The sequence below is a fragment of the Scatophagus argus genome, chromosome 17 (genome assembly GCF_020382885.2).
Source record: "Scatophagus argus isolate fScaArg1 chromosome 17, fScaArg1.pri, whole genome shotgun sequence".
In the NCBI taxonomy this organism is placed as follows: Eukaryota; Metazoa; Chordata; class Actinopteri; family Scatophagidae; genus Scatophagus; species Scatophagus argus.
Genome location: NC_058509.1, coordinates 13,769,017 through 13,792,830, shown reverse-complemented (window position 1 = coordinate 13,792,830; position 23,814 = coordinate 13,769,017). Strand labels below are relative to the sequence as shown.

Sequence of the window (23,814 nt, the reverse complement as noted above, 5' to 3'; positions counted from 1 at the left end):
CAATGAGTGAAAAATAGGTGGAATTAAAATGAAATTCATGATGAACAATCCCACCGGCAGTGTACAAGGACAGGCAGGAGCTCAAATGCACTTCCTGTTGAGGCTACCATGGAAACTTCCCAGGTTATGATACTGTATGTGTCGGCTCAGTGCCTGCTACCATTGAGCTTGGCCTGGTGTTGTGTTTGTGCGTGGCTGATGTATTTCTCTGATCATAAGGGGTCTCTTAAGGCGAGAAAACAGAAGGCTGGTTTTGCAGCCACACACACACACACACATGCAGTGTAAGAGTGCCAGGCTGTGGGACGACTGAATGCCAAATGGATCACACACAAAATCACACACAGAGAAACCCAGCATAGTGCAAACACACATATGCTGCACTGAATGTACGTGCCAGTGAGTGTGGCAAATGAAAAAGCTGAAATATTGAATGACAAGAGCCGGTCACACTGGTGTCTTGGCTGATGGACTCGAATTAATATCTTCTGTAAAACACTTCTTCGGTATTACAAAGTTCAAGAGAGCACAGTGTATCAGAAACAAATTGACCAGATACAGTCACAGCACCATTAAATATTCCCATTTCACACTTTGCAGAGCAATAATGTGCTTGGCGCACACATGCACACACACAAATCTGAATCAAATGCTAACAGCCACGAAATGAAACAAAAAAAAAGAGTTCATAAAAAGCTTTCGCTTTGCCTCTCCCATTGGCCCAATCAAATTTTTATCCAATAAAATCTTTAATGAGTTGAGTCGCTGAGTCACTCCCTCTACATCACCTTGTGACAGCAGACATAAATTCAATCTGTCACACCATGTTTTCATACAAATTGCCTGAATCATGTGGAATCAGCCATGGCAGGGAAGCAAAGGCTTACATTTTCTGTAGCAAAGCTACAACTGAAGGGTCAAATTAGCCAGCCTGAGGTTGTCTAAAATATAATCAAGCACCGAAATGCTTAATCAAAGTGTACAGCACACATCTGCCACCAGTTATCAGTAAACAAACAGATGGTTAAGCCATTATGTCTTCTTATCACGAGGCAAATGACAATCCACTCTCACTTGTTAATCCAAAAAACGGGTGTCCGTTCCCTCACCTCTGGTCTGTTAGTACTATTCACATAAAAAAAGCCATATTATTTGTCAAACACTTGCTGAAATATTCCAAAAGGTCACTTCAAACATGGCAAAGGTCCAGATCAGTGACTCAAACTAACTGAGGTGAAACCTAGAGGCTAATTGTCACTCAAAGTGACCACACTCATGTCATGAACAGTGAAATCAGCTAAAGAGACCAAAACCTTTATTTGTACCAGGCTGTTTATTTTGGATGGAAAGTTAGGCATTTTAACACGGTTTTGGAGGCAGCCTCAGGCAGCCATTCGAGGAACTGCAGTTCTTGGCACTTCCTTTCAGCCCCAGAGGTTGCCACTTGGTAATAATCCACTGCTCAAGCAAACTTGGAAGTCAGTTTGTAAACTGTGAGTTGGAGTAGCAATTTTTACTGTTTATCATCTTCAAATTAGCTTGGCTGTATGATGATCTGACCACTTTTATTTCTTCTCCTACCATCTTTTAAGTAATGTTGCTAAATTCCAAAATATCACTGATAATTTGGTGAGTACACTACAATTTGGAATTGATGGTGAAACCAAGGTAAATAAAATCAATGTCATTTTTTAATGTACTGAATCGTGGCAAAGCCGCATCACTGCAGGCTTTCTCTGCACCATACTGAACATAATAAATAACAGGTAAAGTGAGCTTGTGCAGTTTTATCTAACACTACCTTTTGTTTATGAGATGCTAGTTCATGAAGCAGTAAACACCCAGAAACACATGGGAGGTAGCTGGTTACCGGTTAATAACAACAGCCTAACAATCACATGAAAATACTTTTGGCATTAAGCCACATCAATATCCATCAAATCACTACCCTGTGGAGTATCATTTCAAATGTTCATTCACTCATCCCCCTGCTTCTCCCGTTTCCCGCTAATCCCTCCACAGCTGAGCCAGCAATACAGTACTGTACAGTTTTCATCTCAGCAGTGGATCAAATACTTGTCCAGGATTTGAGCCAGCAGCCTTTTGAAGAAGTGAGAACTCTCTCATATCATCACTTACCACCCCAAAGCAGTCTCAGCAGCTCACAGGGTTTCTCTCTACACACCACCGTGGGGAATCTGGCGTGAAAATGAGACACACTGTGTCACTGTGTTATCTTTGCCTCCCTACTGTGACTTTTAATCATTAAATTTCCTCTTCTTTCTTTCTTCAAATATAAAAAGTTGTATGGGAGAAAAAAGTTTGCTTCCTTCACTGCCTTCCGACAACACTGAACCACGCCCTCTTCTCCTTTTCATCACCATCAAGAGAAAGATGCCAGTTACTCTGTCAGCAGCAGGGGGATGGAGAACTAGCAGAAAATAGAAAAATAAAAAGCCGGAGTGGCTGTACGGGAAGGAAAGTGGGTTAAGAGGGGCATGATGGATGAGACTGGGAGCTTTCCTGACTCATGGCCTGCTTTCTCAGGTGACAAATGTGGTCAGTGACATCTCTCTCACTACCCCTCAGCTACGCCTCATCTCTCCATCCCACCTGGGATGCTGGTAGCCAGCCTGGGGCAGAGTAGCACACTCCCACTTACCACGTCCCAATCACCAAGTCCCAGCTTAGACAGCAGGGGCTGTGTGTGGTGCTGAGGTGGGGGGCCTTGGGGGTCAGACAAAGCACACCTCCCTGCGTTATTTACTGCACTGGTGTGTGTACTGGAACGTAGTCAAATCCTGTGGGAGGACAAGATAAGAGCTGTGTGTTTATCTCTCTCCCCGCTTGTGTTTTTAAAACTTCTATCACAGGCTTCCACTTCCCAAAAGCTTCCTTTTATATGTGACCTCATTTCTGGGTTGCTTGCAGGTTTGACAGTTTGGCTAATCTCTCTCACTGTCAGACTGCTAGTGGACTTTTGCTACAAGAGGATATTAACCAGGCAGTGTTAGTGTCATTAATATAATGAATTTCAAGTCTTGTGACATGTTGTCTGCTACTGCAGTCATATTGTGCTTTTTAAATATTGTAAATTGTAATATGTAGTTATGCTATCTAAATTAGTACCTATAAATCAGATTGCATATGCAGTCCTTCATGAGCAGTGTTTTGAAGCTTTTGAAATATGTAATAGGTTTCAGATAGCCAGCTACTATGTTAAAAATATAATGAGTAATGCCACTGTTTTATAATTACTTGATCAAAGCAATGCAACATATCACATTCAAACTGGTCAATAGAGCTTAATAAAACATAAATATGTAGCCTACTGATCAGGCTCAAACAAAATAGAGCTAATTTATATCTGAACAAATCAGTAACAGTGAAATCAACCAATCAAATTCAATGCAAGCAGTGCACGTTGATTTGATTCCATAAACATATTGTGACATATAATCATAGTCAAAGGTCTGCTTTTCATCTTGTTGACGCTAACGCTGTCATAGTGTTTGATATTTTGTGCAAATATGGCTTAAGTCAACAATTAATTTTCAGTAAATACAAAACATACAATACCCACTACAAACAAACAGTCAGTGTCTCCTAGACAGGTCAAGCCAATTAAAACCCATGTGCATATGACAGGGGTCACCTTTGCTCCTGCAGTAGCCTCAAACACATATCAGGTGTTGGGTGGAATTGATTTTCTGATGCCTGTTGGTGCAGAGTCCCAGTACAGCTTTGAAAAAAACACAGCAGCATTCATCTACATGGTCACTTGGCTCTTTGAAAAACACGAGCTTCAAAAATATAGGTCAAAACCCACACACATTCTCTGTTGAGTGTGCAAAAGTACACTCATACAGGACTGTAGTGTCTCATTAGCAAGTCCAGTTTGAAGTGGGAAGCGAGACACGATACCAACGATTCATTGTCAACCCATCACAGCTAACCTCTTTGATGAAGCATACCAGTTGGCCAGTGAATTGTGCCTTACAGATGGCTGCCTACAAGTGTACACAGCCACATAAGGTGTAACAACACACACCCTGAAGCCTGCTCATTACTATGATAAGTGTCTGCTCTGCCCCTTGGTTGTTTTAATGATATTTTCACTTCAAAGAAGACCAGACCAGCAGCTGCCAGTTCCAGATCTGAAGTGTGGTCAGATGTGTCACTGCATATGTGCGTGTGCATGTGAACAGAGACACTTTGATGGAGGATGATACAGCGCATTTCAGGCTGGCCTTTTGAGCAGCCAGTTTATCCAGTACTATCGCCACATCTCTCTACTACTCGAACACACACACTTGTAGACACATACATATGTTTCATCCGAGTGAATATTTAAGGATTTTATCTGGCCTCTGAACTTGTGTGCAACACATATCAGATCTGCTTGGCAGCCACGCCCATCCAAATGTGACACAAATACATGAATACTTCATAAACAGCCACGTGAGCTGTGCAGCACAACTGTTTCTGACTAAGAAATAGGATGATACCCCCCTACCCCCCACTTCCTTTTGTACTAATATGGAATGCAGAACTCGTGGAAAATGGCTTTTGCATTTAAATGTTGGAGTTGTAAATGGGGATGCAGAAGCATGACTTGGCTTTCCACAGTATCGGGTTGAGTCTCTTCCCAGCTTTTACTATCTCAATTCCATCTCAGTGGCTTACTCAGAGGATCAAGAGTGAGTCAGGCATGGATTTCAAGGGTTAGGCACATGGATAATTGTTCCTCTTCTCCTTAAAATGAAATAACGCCAGTTAATGTATGCTTCATATTCTGTATACAACGGTTACTCGTGTCAAAAAGAATCAAACAGCTTTCAGACTGTTCTGAATGAGGTTTATAGAGAGACAGGGTAAGCTCTGTCACATGTCTCTGCCCCCATCCACAGTTGGGGAACACAGTTTGAGCTGAGATCTGGACATTGTTGTGTTTGTGCCTGTGTGGCCATCTGATGTAATCTCACACCTCAGCATGCACTTGGCCTGACCTGAGTGCTGGCATCTGAAAATACCCTTATTCTCAGCCTCTCCTCTGTCCCTTTACTGTTATCCTTACTACACACAATCAAAAGAGGTAGCAGTGCCTGGCTGACTTTTCCTATGGCACCTATACATGCATCCGACCTCGTGCAACCCTGCCACAGATCACCAGCAAAGGTTGACCCGCTTTGACAAGCTGTCTGATAAATCAATACAGACAATTAGTTTCTCATTCCTTCAGCAACATTTTTACAAATCCCAGTAAGCCTACAACATATGTAAATGTCCAAACATATATGGGTTACTCCTATAAATCGTGATTATTGACAATCTTGACAACCAAAAAAAAAGAAAGGAAAGAAGAAAAGAAAATTAGTATTTAGGTCACATTACAATCACTCCTCTGCAGTCCTAATGTGCATTTTTTTTCGTCTATACCGTCTTCATCCGGTCATATCAATCCCTTTAGGCAGTTAATGAAATTGATTTAAGTGATAAAGTGAGAGTATAGAAGAGGAAAACCAAGTCTTCCCAGCTGATGCTAATCATTTAATCCCGTGCACGTTACTTCTACAATGGGCCGATGCATAAACAATACAGACAAATTCTGATGACAGCGCCCACTTTGAGCAGATCACTGATTATCTGGATGTTTGCATTATTCACAGCATCAGTCCGCTGGCGCTATCACTGACCGGTGCGCAAACTGAACCCGGCGAGACCTGCAATTAAAAAGGAATCAAACGGCACTCACCACTTACAGCAAGGAGCGACGAAGGCAAGGTGCGGGCTCGGAAGTTGTCAAATAATTGTTTGTTTCTGTCGTATCTGTAAGAATGTCATCGTTAGGTCATATATATGTATACATATAATTCTTTTTTTTTTTTTTTTTTTGCTGTGCTGTGCTGGTGTGCAGTCGGCGATTTGCTGGACGGCGTCTCCGCTCGGAGCTGCTGGTCACACGGCATCCAAGGCGCGGTGAGAGACGCGCTGCTGTGGAGAGAAGAGAGGAGAGGGGGAGGGAGGAGAAGAGAGGAGAAGAGGAGCGGGATCGGGCCTGGGTGCTTCCAGCGGCATGGCAAACAGCGACCACGTGTGGCCGTTTGAGAGAAGCGTGAATAAACACCGCGGATCTGCCTGCATGTCACAGAGCTTCATATCACTACATTAAACACTGCAATTAAATTAACCCTCCTCTATTGATCCCCCTTATCAAATTTCTATGCATCATAGCCTTAAGTGAAGGATGGTGCATTCAACCTAAACTGGGTTGCTGAAAGTTGCTGAGGCTTATGAGGTCAATAGCCTAAGACTCTCGCGTCTGCCTGTTGACTATGCAGTGAGCACAACTAGCTGGTTAGTTTAGTTTAGCATGAAGATTGGAAGCAGGGGGAATCAGCTGGCCTGCCTCTATCCATGGGTTAAAACTGGTAAACTTCCGGGGATCTCTTAAACCTCTAAAGCTCACTCGTTGATAATTAACATTAAAGTGTCTGTCATTAATAGTTTAGAGTAACAATGTACAAAATAACGTGTTGATGTGAAAGGAGTTGCTCCTGCTGTCCTGTTCTTTCATATTTGTATTTTCTGAATCCTCCCATATTTCTGTCAAAATGACACAATTGTTGCTCAATCTGCAATGCATTACAGCACCAAAGTGCTATTACCTTATATATAAAAGCAATCGCGATGTTCTAAATTGTATCAAATATGGAAAAACATTCAAAACACAGTCCTTTGCAGTTTGATTCAAAGGAAGCCCATTTCCTGTAAGTCATTATAAGGAGAAACTTTCTCAAAATAATGACTTAACATGAGATTAGTTGCGAGAGTAAGTTGTTGTTTTGTAAGTTTAAGTTTCTCATTTTGACTTACAGCATGCTTTTCTTTCATCACACCGACAAAAATTGGCTTCCAGATGATGCAGAGTGCAGGTTCATAAAGAGTGTGTTTTGCATGTTTTCCTCTCAGCTGGGGGATGATGCAGCACTGTTTGTACACACACGTGAAGTTAATGTAATGAGTATAATGTGGCGTAAGATTTTGCCCAGTCTCTTAGTGCCACTCCAGTTTGAACGATCCAGCCCTCACCCACTCTGGTTTCGAGTACAGTACATGCTTCCAGTATATTCTCTGTACTGACAGTGTTTACTCACTACGATGTGTTGCTACTGTCAGTGGGTGCAGGGGCACTGACAAGATCTTAATATTAACCCATAAACATCTGCAGTACAGTAATCCAGGTCAAGAACCTTGCAGGTGAAATATGTGCCACTCAGTCACACATGCAGCAAGCCACTCAAATAGGCATAAATCACAGGCCTTAGATCAATGCCCTGTTTCCCATAGGCGAACTGCTGTGGCACAACACAATCAATTCTTGTTTTCTGCCGCAACTGTAAGGAGGGTCGACTGAAGTCAGCCCCCATCAAACATTAATACCAGCACTGAATCTGAATCAGCTCACTGGCCTTCTGGAGTGAGAGGGGATTCAAGCGGTGGTAAGAGCGTCTGTTGCTGTCATCAGCTAATGTCTACAACACAACACAATGTGCATTCAGGTGTGGTGTGTGTCTTTAAAATTTTGCTGATGAGGATAAGACAGCCCAGGAGGAGGAATTTTCAATAGCTGCAGGCCAAAGTCATAATTCAAACGACTGATCTGTTCAGAGCTCTGACACACATACACAGCTACAGTAACAGGGAATTAACAAGACAGATAACACCTACTGTCCCTCTGGAAAAGTGTGTTAAATGTATTAGAGGACCATATACACTGTGCATCTGGTCCACGTTGCTGGAGTCAGGTCACAGTCAATTGAATCACAGTACACATCATGGTCATGTGACTGCGTTTGTGTAAGATATGGATTCACAGGAGGAGGGTGGGGCAGGTCGGAAATTAAAGCAGGAGGATCAGGAGGAGGAGTTTGTACAGTGGATGACGGGGTGTGTATATGTGTGTGTGTGTGCATTCATTTCAATTCAAATGTCAACTCTCAAAATCCAGCCTCCCTCTTGGGAAACAATTCTCAGGAGGGAAGGAAGAGGAAATGGCTGCATTTATAAATCATATTCCACACTATTAAACACAACAGGTCAAATGAGTGGAATTGTATAATTTCTTTGATAGAATTGTCTCCTGTGATATAACCTTATATCGGTTTCTGAATAATTGTCTCCGATAAAAAAAAACAAAACATTCTGTGTCTGACTGTGTGTGTGTGTGTGTGTGCAGGCATCCACAGACTCATCCCTCATTTTTAATATTGCTCTGATCCCACACTGTGCAGCTCATGCATACATTACATAAACACAGGCAGGCTGGAAATATGATGCTGCGGCAGTTAGTGATTAAATCTGCTCATTTGCTGTTGGGGAAACAAGGACACACAAAATCCCATATTTCTCCGTTAGATGTGATTAAGAGTCACCGCATGGCAATTTAAACAAGTTTCACAGAAATGAGCACGCAAGTGCCTTTTCATGAGATAGTTTCTCTTTCATTCGTTCATTAATCCATTGAATTATTTATGTATTATCTGCTGGCAGGGGGTGGTTACTGCTGACAGACTGAAAAGTAGGAGAGAAAATGACTGTGTTGCACCCTGCTGTCAGTCTGTGGTGTACTCAGAGCCTAAAAGTGCTAATACCGTTAAAGTAAAAGTGCTGCATTGGTATGTTTGTAATCAGGAATGGATTATATTGTTCGATTATTATTACTCACACAGCATTTTACTGCTGTAGTTGGTTGAGGTGGAGATAACCGTAACTATTTTGTTAGGCATTGTAATTCATTATTATATGCTGATTAATTAATCGATTGATTTTTTAAAACAGAAATTCAGAAAATAGCGAGACATGCCATCACAGTATGCCAATGTCAATGTAATGGCATTTTAAAATGAAAAATGACTTCAGTGAATATCACTATAGTTGACAATTAATTTTCTATCAATCCGCTAACTGATTTATCACCTAATTATTTCAGCTGTACATATATATATAGGTATAGATATTCTCAGTTAGTTTAATTCTTAACAAAGCCTGAGATACCTGAGTAAAACTGCTAACTTACATTTTCCACCTCTGTGTTTCCATTACTAGTAAGTATAAAACTATATTGGTTAGATGCACAACGCCTTCAAGCTGGCCATGAGATAAAGACTTGGGATGATTTCACACACACACACAGGAGGCAGCTCCAACTCAGTTTCACCTCTTGCAGATATCACAAACTCCCTGTCAGCTGAAAATATGCTCCAGTCAGCAGAGCCACAGACCCCACAGCAGCAGAATAAATTATTGCTGTCTCTTTGTCACCCATGCACTACCACACTTCGCTCTCCCCGTTAGTGGACGGACGGATGCGACAGACAGGCCTCGCCTCTGTTGTCTCTACAGCGTTACATCACAGTGTGAGTAAACACAGGAGAACAGTACCCAGTCTGAGGCAGCAAACTACCTCTTTTTTTTTTTCCAAGATAGTCCCAAGTTATCCATCTATGTACACCTGCCTAATATCGGTTATGCTTCAATAACATCTTAAAAGGCTGGCTTGTATTTTGACACCCTCTTCTGGTTGAGTTGTGCAATTACAACGTTTGTAGTCAAGAGGACATTGTCTGAATTGGGGAGTTTTGTGTAGATGTTTATTGATTTTTTTTTTTTTTTAAAACATCATTTATGTTTGATCAGATAAGCATGTAAATTAAACCTTCCGAAACCTTTTTCATTACTCTAGCAGTTCACCTCAACAAGTGGCGAAATATAAACTTTAGCGAACCAATTCAATAGAATCCAAACTCAAGAGACATACAATAATCTCAAAAATAGCACCTTATGTGACAAAAGACCCATTCTAAAAATATAATAATAATTGTGTATTTTACAGCTTCACATAAGGCATGCTTTGCACATACAGAAAAAATCTTAAATGGAATCAAAGCAAGTTTTCCCAGACAAAATTAATCTGAAGTATTGGAACGTTAGCCAAACCTTAAACATAAGTATATTAATTTTAACAGGAGGAGAGACAATCTTAACTTTGTTTCATTTTCTTTGCAGAAAAAATCTTGCTAATGTTTCCCACAGCATCATACCACCAGTATGTCAGCTGGAGGAGGCTTTAAAGGGATCTGGCCTAGAGTGAACCTCTTAGCCTTGAACTGATTCAGTTCCTCTGGAGTCAGTTTGTCCTTAGGTGAAAACAAACCATCCGTTTCCCCACCGGCAGACACAGCTCCTGCTGCAGGCGGAGCAGCGCTTGCCCCAAACCCCCCACTCGTCTGTCCAAAAACACTGCTGCTTCCTGCCTCCACCCCGAAACCGCTCCCGAATGTACTTCCAGCGTTCGCTGTCGAGGAGAAACTGAACCCAGAGGCAGAGCCAAATCCTGAAGTGGCTGATGAACTATTGGAGGTTGGACCACTGAAGGAGAAAGAAGCAGCTGAAAGAGCAGAGGAGGCTGCAGAGGAGGAACCAAACCCAGAGGGAGGTTGTGTAGGAGCTGCCAAGGCACTGCCAAAACCTGTTGAGGATGACGGCGCTGCTGATGAACCGAAGCCACCACTCGGGGCAGCAAAGCTAAAAGTGCTGGCCTGAACTGGTGCTGGACTCCCAAAGCCTAGATGGTCAGATGGATTTAGAAATGAACACAGCAGCAGTGGTTGGTATGGATTTGATTACCAGATCAGCATAAAGTCACCTCCAGTCAAAAATGTGTTGTTGTTCTTGTTCCTACAGTTGAATATTTGAGCTTCATTGTGTAGAAAGATGCATGTGCAGAGTCTGACACTATAACGCTGTTTTCACATTCATTACAGACAATGTAAATTTTCTCTGGAGTGAAAATCTGAGAGATTTTCGAAGTGGAGCCCACAGGCTTGATTTCTGACCTCATGAATAGTTTGGAAACCCAATCCTGCACCAATAGAGATTTTTTGCATGTCTTCATACATGTGTGGAGGAGATCTTTTCTATTCTGGTGCATTCATGTCCTTGATTTCACAGCAAATCAGCCACTTGACTGAACTCCCAAACACTATGCAACATGCAGTAAGAACATCTGTTCAAGCCCTGTATTCATGAGAGATGCGGGACACTTTAAAGGAATGGTTCTTACTTGCATAGGGTCTCTGTCATATCAGCCCATTAAATATGACACTATGACCTGTTTCAACAAAGACTGGGAGTTTATGGACTATTTCTTTACTCTTCTACTCTTACAATAAAGCTATACTTCACCTCCACTTTTGCTTCCAAAGCTGGGTGTAGAAGATCCAAATCCAGGTGCTGTCATTGAATCAAAGCCCCCTGAAGATGTCTGAGGTGCTGGGTTGTTTAACTCTGCAAGCTTCAAGTAAAGCAAAGAAAACATTTACTGTCTTTACGAAAGACCCTTCATAAAAATAGACAGGAGTACAGCTACAGTAACTGTGTGTGTCTGTGTCTCACCAAAGCTTGGCGGGTAGCTGGACTCATGATCTTCAGTTCCTGGACTCTGCCTCTCCACTGGCTGAGCAACTGATTTATCCCATTAATCTGAACACGTAAAAAAAAGAGTTTCTTAATCTTACATGTTTTAAAACTCTGACAATAATATCAATAATCATCTTTACTGAAAGGAATACTTGTATCCTTTCTTCAGACAAACACTGAATTATTTTCAGGAATTCATGGAAGAACGCTCTATACTCTTTATTTTCATATATTGTGTTAGGAGTGACATTAACCCTAGAACACTAACGTCGGGTGATTTTCACCCACACAATTTTGAAGTGATCGAATTGAAAAAAAGTGAAAAAACAACCAAATGAAGGGATGTGTTGATACTTTCGACCAAATGTGTGCTCAGTACAGCTGTGAAAGAAAAACCAAGAGGTGGCCACTGTGTGTCCTATATGGCATGATGAACGCTGGTGTGATAAACTGTATTTTATCCGAGATATTATATCGGGTAAAATATACCCTACGTTAGTGATGGTGTTACTAATTTTAACGTTAGTGTTCTAGGGTTAATGAATGGCACTACACTTACATATCCCTGCAGATCTCCTGAAGCTCTTGTAGAGTAATACTCCAGCCTGAGCTCTTCTGGAGAGAGATCAGTGAAACCTGAAGGCAAGAAATATCACACACATTTAGGCTGATACAACTGACCCATTGTTTACAGTTAATACAAAGACAAATAAAGAAAATCATGTAATTAAATGCATATTACGGATACAGACCAGATAAAGATGTCTTGAAGTTAGAATAACACGAGAAGCACCACTGCCCTGAACTCTCCCATATGTCCATGTCCATCTGAATGAACTCCCTGGGCGACAATCACATGAATTAATCACTCATGACAACATACATTTTAAAGCGAAACACAAATTAAACAAAACACAGATGACTCACAGTTTTTTATCATCATCTTCATCCCTCGCTGCAATTTGCTGGCCACCTCCTCTTCCCCCCTTGTCAAAAGTGCTGGGAGCAGCAAGCGTTGAAAATCTGTTTTGAGCGGAGAAGCTGAATTCGGAGGATTTTATGTTATCTCTTCTCCCTCCACCTCCTCCTCCTTGGCCCCAGTCATCACTTCCATGAGAAGAGAAGGATGAAGGCTGGATATAGCCTCCTTTTTGCTGGGAAGGATTCACCCAGACTTTGTTTCCAAATCCTGAAACCAACAATGCACCCCAATAACAGTAAATGTTGAGGGGGGGGAAACGAGGCATTAATTCTAAAATCCTTAAAACCATTCTCCCCATTTTGTGATTTTACCACTGCCATTTCTGTCTACTCTGTATGTACGACACCTAAAAGTGTATGTCTGTCTTGAACCTGAAAGAAGGCCCACAAAGAAGGTTTGCGTGTGATTTGCGGGTTTCTTGATCAAAACAGGGGAGGTCTATGGACAGAACATGCTGTAGACACTCAACTTCATGGTCATTTTTTACTGTGTACAGTGCAAAGGTGTTCGCCTAACCTTATTTTTATTAGTGTAAAGTTCAAACAGGGCTGGAATACCGTCGCAACTTTTTCTACATAGTTAGCTTTGGTACGTTCATCCATAGAATCACTGCGTCACCACAGAGTTTACCGTACGGGAGACCCGCTAAAGTGAGCCAAGGTGTGCGACGTTCATTTTTCATTGACGTTACCTCCACCTCTCTGCTGTTGCTGAGCAGAAGAGCGGTTGCTGTTGTTGTATCCTCCACCTCCTCTGTTCCCTCCCCTCGGGTGCTCATTCCAACACTTTTCGCCGTAACGACAGCGGCCCTGAAGAAAAAAACTGCACACTGTCATTTCAGCACGGCGCGGACTGGTTCAAATCAAAGGCTTCTTATTTCAGCTCCCCAAATTTCACCAGCGCCAGGGACTTGTTTTCGTACGACTCACGAAAGAAGCACGAGCTAGTGTCGCAGGAGATATACGTCATCGGCCACTGCCAACAACAGCGACCCCACGTGGCAATGGAGTTCATTCGTGAATGAATTCCAAAGTGGTTTAGGCCACATGTGGTTTGCGTTAGACACACACTGAACAGAGATTTAGTTTCATCACATCATACAGTGTTTAACGTATTAAAGGTCATACTTCATTCTGCAGGATAAACAAATGTGGACCTGCTTCATAAACTGGCAGCATGTGTTTTAGCACACCCACGCAGGCCTTTGCAATTATTCTGGCTGATTAGAATTCTAAAACTTTGCACAGCTATGCTGGAAGTTTCCTGAAGTCAGCAAACTACACTCTGCAAGTTTTGTACTGCAAATACACCTTGCTAGCATGGCTAGATTAACCTGTTCAGGGACCCTAAGGCAAACACTGCCTGTTGGGTTAAACTATACATAACAGCTTTGTTAAATTACCAAAGATCATAACTTATAGAGTAGAATTATGCTATCTGACCATAGGTTTTCTTTGTGTTCATTAATTTGTTATAATTTGTTTAAACACATTTGGATCATGTGACAATATAAACTAAAAGAAAAAAAACAGTCAAATACTTATGGTCTTTTAACAAGATTTTGACGGAGTGCAAATTATGTAATTTATCTCTTCAAACATTTGTATCAGTTCTAAGGAGCTCAGATATTAATCATATTTTATAATGATCATAATTGCCTTCTTTGCCAGGGTGGGAGTCCAACCATGCTATCAAAGTGAACCAGATATACATGACATACCGCAGGGCATAAACAAACAATAACAGGCAATGTTGTAAGTTGCCCCACCCTAACAGGTGCAGCCAACATTTTCAGGATGAATATGTACACAGACTACAATGAGAAAAGGTCTAATCAGCCATAAGCGAAAACTATGGGTGTACAATGTATGAACATAACACACCTTTGTCCAGAGATCAGTATGGTATGTGTAATATGACTTTAAAACATTAATTCTAATTAATTGCCTCAAACTTGTCATGATTATACATTCTGACAACTTCACATGATAATGAATATGTTGACAGTATCAAACAAATGACGCCTGGTCTTAGTTAGCTTTATTTTACATTCCTGTGCAGCAAAATGATACATTTAGATAGAGCAGTGACACAGAAAGAAACTGAAATGCAAAGTTTTTTTTTCTTCAAAATGTGTTAATGTAACATAAAGTAAAATGACAATAAATTGGAATGTTAACTGGCAGTTAACCAAAAGTGGCAAAGGCAGCTTTATAAAACTTTCATATAAAAATACATATTTGAGGCTCCATCTCTCCATATGCCACTTAACTGCAACCCCTTGTTCCCACCCTCTATGGAACATGGTAGCTTTGGGCTGTGGTACCAGAAGGGCCTAACCACAGTAAGAGATTTATTTGTAGATGGTGTGTTTGCTACATTTGAACAGCTAGTTGAGAAGTTTGAGCTTCCTCGTACTCATTTTTTCAAGTACTTACAAGTCCGACACTTTTATAGAAAGATATATACAGATTTTCCTAATATGCCTGCAGATATTTCTATTGATAGGATTTTTAAGTTGCCCCTCCTGATTAAGGGGATGGTATCCACCCTGTATAGAGTTATACTATCTTTATCTTCGCCTCTGGATCAATCCCTTTTAACCCTCTGGTCCCAGGATCTGGGGATGGATTTGACGATGGCCTGGGGGTCTATTCTTGGCCGTGTTCACTCATCTTCAGTGTGTGCTAGGCATGGGGTAATTCAGTGTAAGCTCCTACACCGTGTATATTGGACTAAGGCTAGGCTGTCCCGTGTTTATCCCAACACTGACCCAATTTGTGATAGGTGCCGTCAGCACCGTGGTACTCTGGTGCATATGTTTTGGACATGTCCCTCTCTATATACATACTGGTGTTCTGTATTTTCCTCTGTCTCAGATGTGCTGGAGATACAATTAGAGCCGTGCCCAGTTGCGGCCTTGTTTGGAGTACTCCCTGACACCGTCAAATTATCAAGGTCTAAATCAGACTTTGCTGCTTTTCTTTTTCTCATAGCTAGGAGATTAATTTTGATTTTTTGGAAGGCTAAACATCCTCCATCACACTCGTTATGGATAAGAGATGTGCTATTTTTTTCAAAGCTTGAAAAGATTAGACACTTGAAGAGGGGTGCTGTGTCGAAATTTGATAAAGTCTGGCAACCCTTTCTTACTTATGTTGACTCCTTGGATCTACAGCCTCCAGAGGCTTTGTGATTCAGTAATTCCCCTTGGCCAAGGAGCCTGGTGGAGTTGACCATTGACCTAAGACCATACTCCCCCCCTTTTTTTTTTGTGTTTTGTTTTGTTTTGTTTTTTGTTTTGTCTGCTTGTTTGTATGTGTAGTCTTTCTGATTTGGTGTTGTTGTCTGGTTTTACTTTAGTTCGTTTTATTTGTTTTGTCTCTTACTGTTTTCTTTATTGATTAGCACAGCCTAAGCTAGGATGGGGGGTCGGGCGGGAGGGAGGGGAGGTTGTGGGTGTTATAAGACTGACTCGTAAATCTATGATGTATCTTAATGCATATTGTAATTGCTGAATCTATTTGTGCAACGATTCTATAACTGTAAAAATTTAAATAAACCATGGGAAAAAAAAAAAAATACATATAATGTAAATATGAAAAACAATCAAAAACATCATCAATGGTTTTTGGTTGGTTTTGTATTAAATGGCATCTTTTGTATATCAGCAATAAAATGGAGAAAATAAACATCCTGGCAAGATTAGGCATGCAACACAGCTTTCAACTTAAATATGTGTTATCAACAGTTTTATGTAAGGTGCCTTTTCAAGTACCTATAAAAGTTATAAAAAAGTGAGACACATTGGTGAACCATTTCAGAGCTCTGCCAATTCATCACATTAAAAATATATATAAATCTTTTTTTATACAAACATATGAAGTGCTCGGTAAGTAATACAAATATATAGGTCAAGATAAAAAGGACAACAATAAAATACTTAATATCTGTGCAACAAAGTTACAAATAGTAGACCAAATGAAAACTTCTACGATAATAATAATAAAATAATTATATTAAGCTTATTTCATTAAACTTCACAATAAAGAAAGAAAGAAAGAAAGAAAGAAAGAAAGAAAGAAATGGACAAAAAGTAATTCACATGAAAGAAATAAAGTGCACCTAGAGATACTTCTACTGCTTTAGCCCTTTGCAAAGCAGGGACAGCCCATGTGTGCTGAGATAGAGAACCAACAGTTTCACTTGTGCTTTACTTCCTGTCTCCATCCACAGCCTGTCGGTGTCTCTCCGCATTCTCACACTGGTGGGGTTGAGCAGCTGTTCTGCCAGCTGGAAGGCCTGACTGTCCTGCAGCAGGACCAGAGGACACTGGACGAAGACGGGCCAGCCGCTGTCCCTCAACATGCACATCTGGTGGGACAGACAAATAGATAGATAAACAGATAAATATATTGTATTTTCTTAAAAGGACAGTAATGACATTTTGCCAACTGACATTTTTTGACTGAATTGAATAAATAAATTATATCAATAATATTTTCAACTCCTGTAGTCAGTGTAAAGATGTGCAATAAACAAGTTAACTAACCAGTGTGTCAAAGGCCTCCAGAAAATCAGGGCAGCTCTCACTCAAAAGGCTCAGAGTTTCATCAGGCAACTCTACACAAGCAATACACAGAACACACAACGAGATGAAACCATTTCTTGAACACTGTCTTGTTTTGTTCAAATGTTGCAAAGAAAAAGGTCTACAGCCCTCTTCAGCCTGGTGTTTGCCCTCACCTTCCACAGCACTGACCAACATGTGAGCTACATTTATGTGAGCAGAGAGGCCACCCTGGCAGTTCCCAGTGGGACTGTCTATGCCCAGTCGGCCCAGTATGGCTGACACTAACATTCTCTGACTCTCCGACAGCTCTTCATACTCGACCATGTCAGGTGTTTCACCACAACACAAGCCCTCCAGCTAACAGAGACAGGCACAGGGGGCGGCAATGGGAGAAAACAGAAGAAAAAAGTTAGATTTCTGACTCAGTGTTCTCTGGATAAAAGAAATGAACTGTGATTTGGGGATACTGGCTGCGTATTGATATTGGGCGGGCATGTCATTGTGTCACTCACCACACATTGCAGGTATGACAGAGCAGTTCTGTCCCTCAGAGTCTCTTGGAGTCTCTTGAATAAGTCCCAACGAGTTGACTCAGGGAGCTCTGCAAGAGGAGAAAGGTCCATCTTCTGCCATCCTGTAAGAGGTATTGTAAGGGAGGTATTGCATCACATTTTAACCTAAAGAGAACCTCACTGAGTGCGATGATTTGTTTGAAATTCACTATTAGGAGTTATTAGGAGTTATAAGGTGCTTTAGGTTGTTGCTCATAACTCCTGACAAAATTCACAACACACCGAACAACATATTTAGCAGAAGTATAGCCTTTTCTTTGATATTCTTCATTGTTTTCCTACAAATAGTTGCCAAATTTTCCTAGGCTTGAACTATTACCAAATCCTTGAACACATTTTGCAAAGATTTTTTGAGCTTGAAGATTTTTTGATCCCAGATGCCAACATCAACTCCAACTGTTAATTCCTTTGACATTTGGTGGCCTTTTGCCAGCACATGAGGTGTAGGTCTGTGGTTCCCAGTCTGGGTGATACATCACCTGGGAGTATGAGAAGAGGGATTGGGATTCATATGTGGTGCGACTGCATTTATTCAGCTACAGTGTAGTATTTGTGTACTATCTCATAAATCAATGAAGACTGTGATAAAGAAGCTAAAGCTCTGTTTTAACTACATGGACAAATGGTGGTGGTCACCATGTCCCATGGTGACATGGGTTTTTTTTTTTAAGTGCAGATCAACTTGATGTAACAGACAGTGTCAAATGTAACATACACAGATGGAGGTTGAATGTCTGAAGGGGTGCGAGACTGAAAAAGATTAGGAAATCCTGCTGTGCTATGCCAGCATAATACATTTAAATGGACATAACTCACAGTCATGAGCCTGACTCAGCTGAAATTTTGCACAATTTTGTCAATGAACAAAGTCCAATTTTCCCAGGATCTTATTCTCCAACAATCCTACCTATTTTCAGCATGTTTATTCTGAAGCAGATTCAAAACCAGATGCTGATAAACTTATGCATTTTAAAATACAATTTAGTGGACTGCGTAACCATTGACTTCTTTCTAGTTTTTACTTTCAACTGGGAACAAATGACAGTTAGTTTACAGTTAAACTGGTGAGTCAGACATGGTTTCACTGCAGTCATTTGTAAATCTGTGAATGGAAAATATTAATATATCACAATGTGCGACATATATAAGTGGCAATAATTTTATGTTCATATGTGTTATAGGTAGTTATCAGTTTCATTTGTTACTGAGCTCAGAAGCATGGAAGAAGTGCTCAAATCTTTTAGTTTGGCAGAAGAACTGCTTCTTTTACTGAAGTCCAGGGTAGAAATACTTACTATAGTAGCAAAAGTGAACATACTCATGATATAGAATGGACTGACAGAGAATGATGTTTGAATGATGTCATTTACCAGAAAACTGGCTAATGTGTGAATAAATGGACACAAACCATTTAGCAGAGCACTCTGAGGTACTTCCTCTGGAGGCATCTCACCGTGCTTGCCGTCCACCGTATTCAAAGAATTATTAGATGGCCAGGACATTACAGTTGAATCTGATTCAATGCCTCCTATTGTGCCAGGTTGTAGGCATATACCTGAAAACACACACAATATCACTGATAAACACACAGAGGAAAAACGCAGTGATGGTAAAATGGATGCATGCAAACCCAACACTCAACATCAGCCTGTGTCATGAGAATAATGATGGTTTGACGACTACTTCCTGCTACTATAACATGAGACTGTATACTGTTTGCTCTACTTCTCCATTCCATGCAATGTCTATTGTAGACACGACGTTATCTTCCTGCATGGTAAGCTATAATATAATACATTTAATGCATCATATATAAAACACAAAGCTGCAACATCAGTCTTTCTGGGATTTGGATGTATTTGGTGTCAGTGAGAACACTCCAAAATGGAGAAGTGACATTGTGATTCACACTTTCCTCCAGGTATTTTTACAACACATCAGTCTCAATTTTCACTCTCTGTAACGACAAAACACACCATAGTGCCCATCCTTTTTAATCTCCAGCTCCAGGACACTGTATGCAATCACTGTACCAGACGGGATTTCCAAGGAGACATCGCTGTCGGCCACAATGTTGTTTCTGTCCTTCACACACACCTGGAAACACACACACACACACACACACACACACACACACACACAATTTAAAATGATTTAACATACAACAGAAGCATTTTGGACAATCCAATTTAACCGGGCAATAATTTTACTGAACAAGTTAAGATGTAACCTTAGAATTAATTAAGACATTCCCACAGCGAACCAAGCAAATATTCCTGACTGTGATTGATTGCCAGGCCATATTCATTTACCAACCTAACACAAGCCTGCCCATGCCCACCTTAACCGAGCTCCCCAGCATGGCCATCAGCCCGAGCACCCCTTGAAAGCTGCACTGCTCCTTCTTCGTCTGGGTGACGGTGCAGGGGTTGGTGGTGAGGATCCTTTCCTTCACCACCACCAGCACTTCAGCTCCTTTCTTCAGCTGCTGCATCAGCACGTGCTGCATGTCCACTTGCCTGATGCAAAGAGAGAGAGACAAACAATGTGTGAAGCATCCAAGAGAAATCTATCAGTCATTATGAGTCAGCTATGAGTGTATTTATGCAAAAAGAGTGGGATTAGAAATGGATCACAAGAAACATGAACTAATAGAGTGACACTGTTGATTGCTTCGGTTGGATTTCTCAGCATGTCTCTGGTCTGAGGTGTCAAACATCTGATTTCTTAACTGTTCCTACTTTTTATAGAGTGTTTATCTCATCAGTAACAAAGTCATTATCGTGTCACCTTATGCTCACTATGTGCCCACAGTATAAAAGGAAACTATTTGTCACCTGTTGCTGGAGTCGTGTAGCAGCTTCTTCACATCCAGTTCCTCTTTCTTCAGCTTGCCAAAACATGAGTGGAGCTTGGAGGATCCCTGTCCCTCCAGTGTGACACTGACAGAGCCAGCCTCGGTGTCCAGCTTCCCAGAGAGCTTGTCTCCAAATGTCCCCTTGTAGGTCAGGAATTCTGTCTCAGACACTCCTGACAAGACAGGTGGTGTTTGCATGTATATGCATGTGTGTTAGAAAAGCTTCAGGCAACATGATAATATAAGCATGTGTCTTACAAAAATAAATAAAATTTTCATGCAGCCTGAGAAATTTTTATACACTTCTTATGCACGTGCACAGCTACATACCAGGACTGATCTCCCTGTCCCCCTGCAACAAGTCACTGAGGGTGAAATCTGTTGGTTGGTACTTGGGACTTTGCCAGAACCAGATGCGGTTGCGCTTGACGACCAGTGCCATGGGAACCAGTTTGTGTGAATCATTCAGTCGGGACACGTGGATGAGGCTTCCCTCTGGGTCAATCTGACGGATGAAGTTGGCAGTGGCTTTGGAAAACATGGCTTCGACAGATGAAGAGTTCAGACAGCTGGAAAAGAGAGACGTTTAAGGCTTCAATTTCACCTTATTTTGTCCACTGAATGGCAATGAAAGCGAAGACAAGCGCCCTGGCTTGAGTCTACTTAACCACCGAGGGTGGTTTCCCTTTGGTATTCTCCCCACTTTTCCCCTCTAAAGTTTACATGAGTTTGAGTAAGTCCCGATAAAGCCGAGCTAATTCTCTGTGGGTGTTGGTGACAACCATGTAAACCTGTACAACTCTGAGCCCCGTGATCACCAGCATAGGCAATGACTCACAAGACTTAAAGGAAGTCCCCTTCATGTTGGGAACATATTAGTGCGCCCACAAACACATGCAACAAAATGTACACATAAACACACACACATGCATGCACGCACACACCCACACACACACACACACACACTCACACACCCTGGCTCCTTAATTTTACTGGTTCAGCTTTCATAGCGTAAATATTTAAAGTAATCAGGCGTGATGGGGACTTGTGCCGTGAGGGAAGAGAGGGAGAAAGAATGGAAGAAAGTTTGAGCTGTGAGCCTGTTGGTTAGAGGAATGTCAACGGGGAAAAAAATAAGAATGCAGCATTGGCTGGAGGACAGAGAAAGAAGCCAGATCGGGGAAATGAATATTAAACATGAGAGAGCTCTTTCCACTGAACTAAATCAAAAACGCCACCACCTTCTCATACACACAACACAAACTCTTCTTGACTTGACATGGACCGGATGTGTTGAGTCATCTGGTCTGAATTATTTAACAGTCGTTGTCACATCAGGGTGGACATTTCTCTAACCCCAAACTCCCAAAGCTCAAATATGCTGTTTCTAAATATTTTATGTTTCTTTTGTTTAGTGTGATCTGGACCAAGGAAACGAGAGCGAGACAGAGAGAAACATGATCGCAACAACCCTTTCATTGTTAACTGGGGCGTGTGAGCAAACATATAGCACTAATGTAAAGGCAAATAGAGTACTTTCTTAAATACATTCAGTGTGTGAGCCACATAAACCAACAGTATCTACAAAATCCATACTTTTTAGAAAAGGATTATCCATGTTTGTATATAAGAGGCAAGCTTCAATTGCTTTCATCACTTTAAATGAAAGTAGAACAGACTACATTTTCAAATAAAAAAAAAAAATGGTTAGAAGCACCCACATCCCACCGCTGTGTGTATTCGAACGATACACAACCACATGTTGACCACACACATATTTGCACGTGTGCCAGGGCGCGAGTGTAGCTACTTCCCGGCAGCCCACTTTTGTTTTCTAATGTAACCAGGCTTCAGTGGCGGAGAGCTGCGCGTGCTTGCATGGTGAGGTCAGCTGCACACGAGCAAGGACGCATGACTTGGATTATGAACGTAAAATCAAAGACATTCAGTGAAGAAAATCTCAATTGAACGCATCATCTCATCCTGTAGAATATTGTTGCTGGTCTCCCAGAACACAGATGAACGATGCGACATAAGGGAACTTGTTTCTTACCTCAAGTTATCTTTTAAACAACTCTCCAAGCTCGGGCTTTAATGTCGTACTTTCAGAGCTCAGGTCGGTCCAGTTGCCTCTCCTGGAATGCACCATGCGTAAAAGTAGACTAAGCTGTCCAAACGCGAGCTAAAATAGTCCACTGGATGTAACGGCGACACTTACAGTTTTAAACAAAACCAATGAGACTGTAGGCTGTAAGAAAGACGACGTCAGTGATCAAATGAATCAGTGACAGCAGCAGTGTGTTTGGTCAGGGCTGCGGCTGAATGATGGGAGAAGACTCGACTGTACAGTTGTGTTCAGAGCGCTGACAGAGACCGCCTCCTCCTCCCACTCTCTCTGCAGAGTCAAACTAATTCTGGTCATATGCACTCTTTGGTGTGTGTGTGTGTGTGTGTGTGTGTGTGTGTGTGTGTGTGCGCGCGCGCGCTTTCAGGACATGAGCAGACTTGTCTCTTTCTTTGTTTATATTTTCTTCATATTTTGTTTTTTTTTTAATAAATTGAGAGTGGAAATATTTTCATTCCGGGTCTCACTGACTCATTCACTTCATTTTCCCGCACATCTGCTTAACGGTGGTGATTGATAAACTAGGACAACTGGTTAATGAGACGTCACCACCAAAATTCACCGCATCCTATCCACCACCTTCTGTGCAGTTCAGTGAGAGATTTTATACTTTTCTTTTTCTTGAAACCCCTGAATTTGTAACTTTGTCACAGCAAAATCATCTAAATGTAAATGACATAAACAGCTCACAGGCCAACTAAATCACGAGGTTTATGTCCATTCACTGCCCATGCAGGAGTGCCAGATGTTGGCAGGATGCTGGAAGAGTGACACAGATAGACCTTCCTGTCAAAAACCACATTTCAGAAAAGTGAGACCATCTAACCTGGGGGCAGTCCCCTCCATGTGAAAGGAAATCTTTCCACGTTAGTGCTGATGCCACACAACAAGTGCTTATGGGGGGTTTCAGATGGGTTTCAGATTTTAAAATAAAGTGATGTAAGGTGCATGCTTACATGCTTGCCAGTATTTAAGCAGCCTAAACCAATGACCATTTTACTCTTTTCAGCAAGGAAAACGGCTGATACACTGCTCATATGTGCTGGAATTATGTAAGAGGAAATCCCAAGGTTGGCAGTTTAAGTTGATTTGAGATTTATAACTCACATGTGTAATTTTATTTATTTATTTTATTTATTTATTTTTTTGATGCTCAGCATTATTTGTAAGTCAAACGTAAGCACACCATCAGATATGTTTTCAAGATTTAAGTTTGAGTTTAAA

General features: G+C 41.3%; 3 protein-coding genes across 5 annotated transcripts in view; all 3 read right to left on the bottom strand.

The window, feature by feature from the left end:
• The window catches only part of rims3 (regulating synaptic membrane exocytosis 3), a 36,341-nt gene extending 30,346 nt beyond the window's left edge, over positions 1-5,995 (bottom strand). The window contains exon 1 of one of the 2 annotated variants that reach the window (XM_046416831.1): positions 5,763-5,995. The gene's annotated coding sequence lies outside the window, so the exon portion shown is untranslated. Of the gene's footprint in view, positions 1-5,755 lie in introns of both variants that reach the window. The other variant, XM_046416830.1, reaches the window with a different exon arrangement.
• A 3,632-nt stretch (positions 5,996-9,627) lies between these two features.
• On the bottom strand, positions 9,628-13,433 carry nup42 (nucleoporin 42). Its single transcript, XM_046416819.1, has 7 exons — positions 13,155-13,433; positions 12,409-12,670; positions 12,234-12,322; positions 12,041-12,117; positions 11,458-11,544; positions 11,248-11,356; positions 9,628-10,627 (listed from the first exon to the last, which is right to left on the bottom strand). The coding sequence occupies exons 1-7, from the start codon at positions 13,297-13,299 to the stop codon at positions 10,098-10,100; spliced, it is 1,299 nt and encodes a 432-aa protein (XP_046272775.1). The 5' UTR covers positions 13,300-13,433; the 3' UTR covers positions 9,628-10,097.
• A 2,329-nt stretch (positions 13,434-15,762) lies between these two features.
• LOC124074160 (gasdermin-E-like) lies at positions 15,763-22,870 on the bottom strand. 2 transcript variants are annotated; one of them, XM_046416807.1, is made up of 10 exons: positions 22,519-22,870; positions 20,796-21,034; positions 20,446-20,638; positions 19,950-20,127; positions 19,585-19,705; positions 19,017-19,163; positions 17,549-17,670; positions 17,210-17,393; positions 17,016-17,086; positions 15,763-16,837 (listed from the first exon to the last, which is right to left on the bottom strand). In XM_046416807.1, exons 2-10 carry the CDS (start codon positions 21,004-21,006, stop codon positions 16,601-16,603), a joined length of 1,464 nt encoding a protein of 487 aa, XP_046272763.1. In that variant the 5' UTR covers positions 21,007-21,034; positions 22,519-22,870; the 3' UTR covers positions 15,763-16,600. The 2 variants fall into 2 exon arrangements, with proteins under 2 accessions (XP_046272763.1, XP_046272764.1); XM_046416808.1 differs by having other exon boundaries at positions 19,062-19,163.
• Positions 22,871-23,814: the final 944 nt, after the last annotated feature.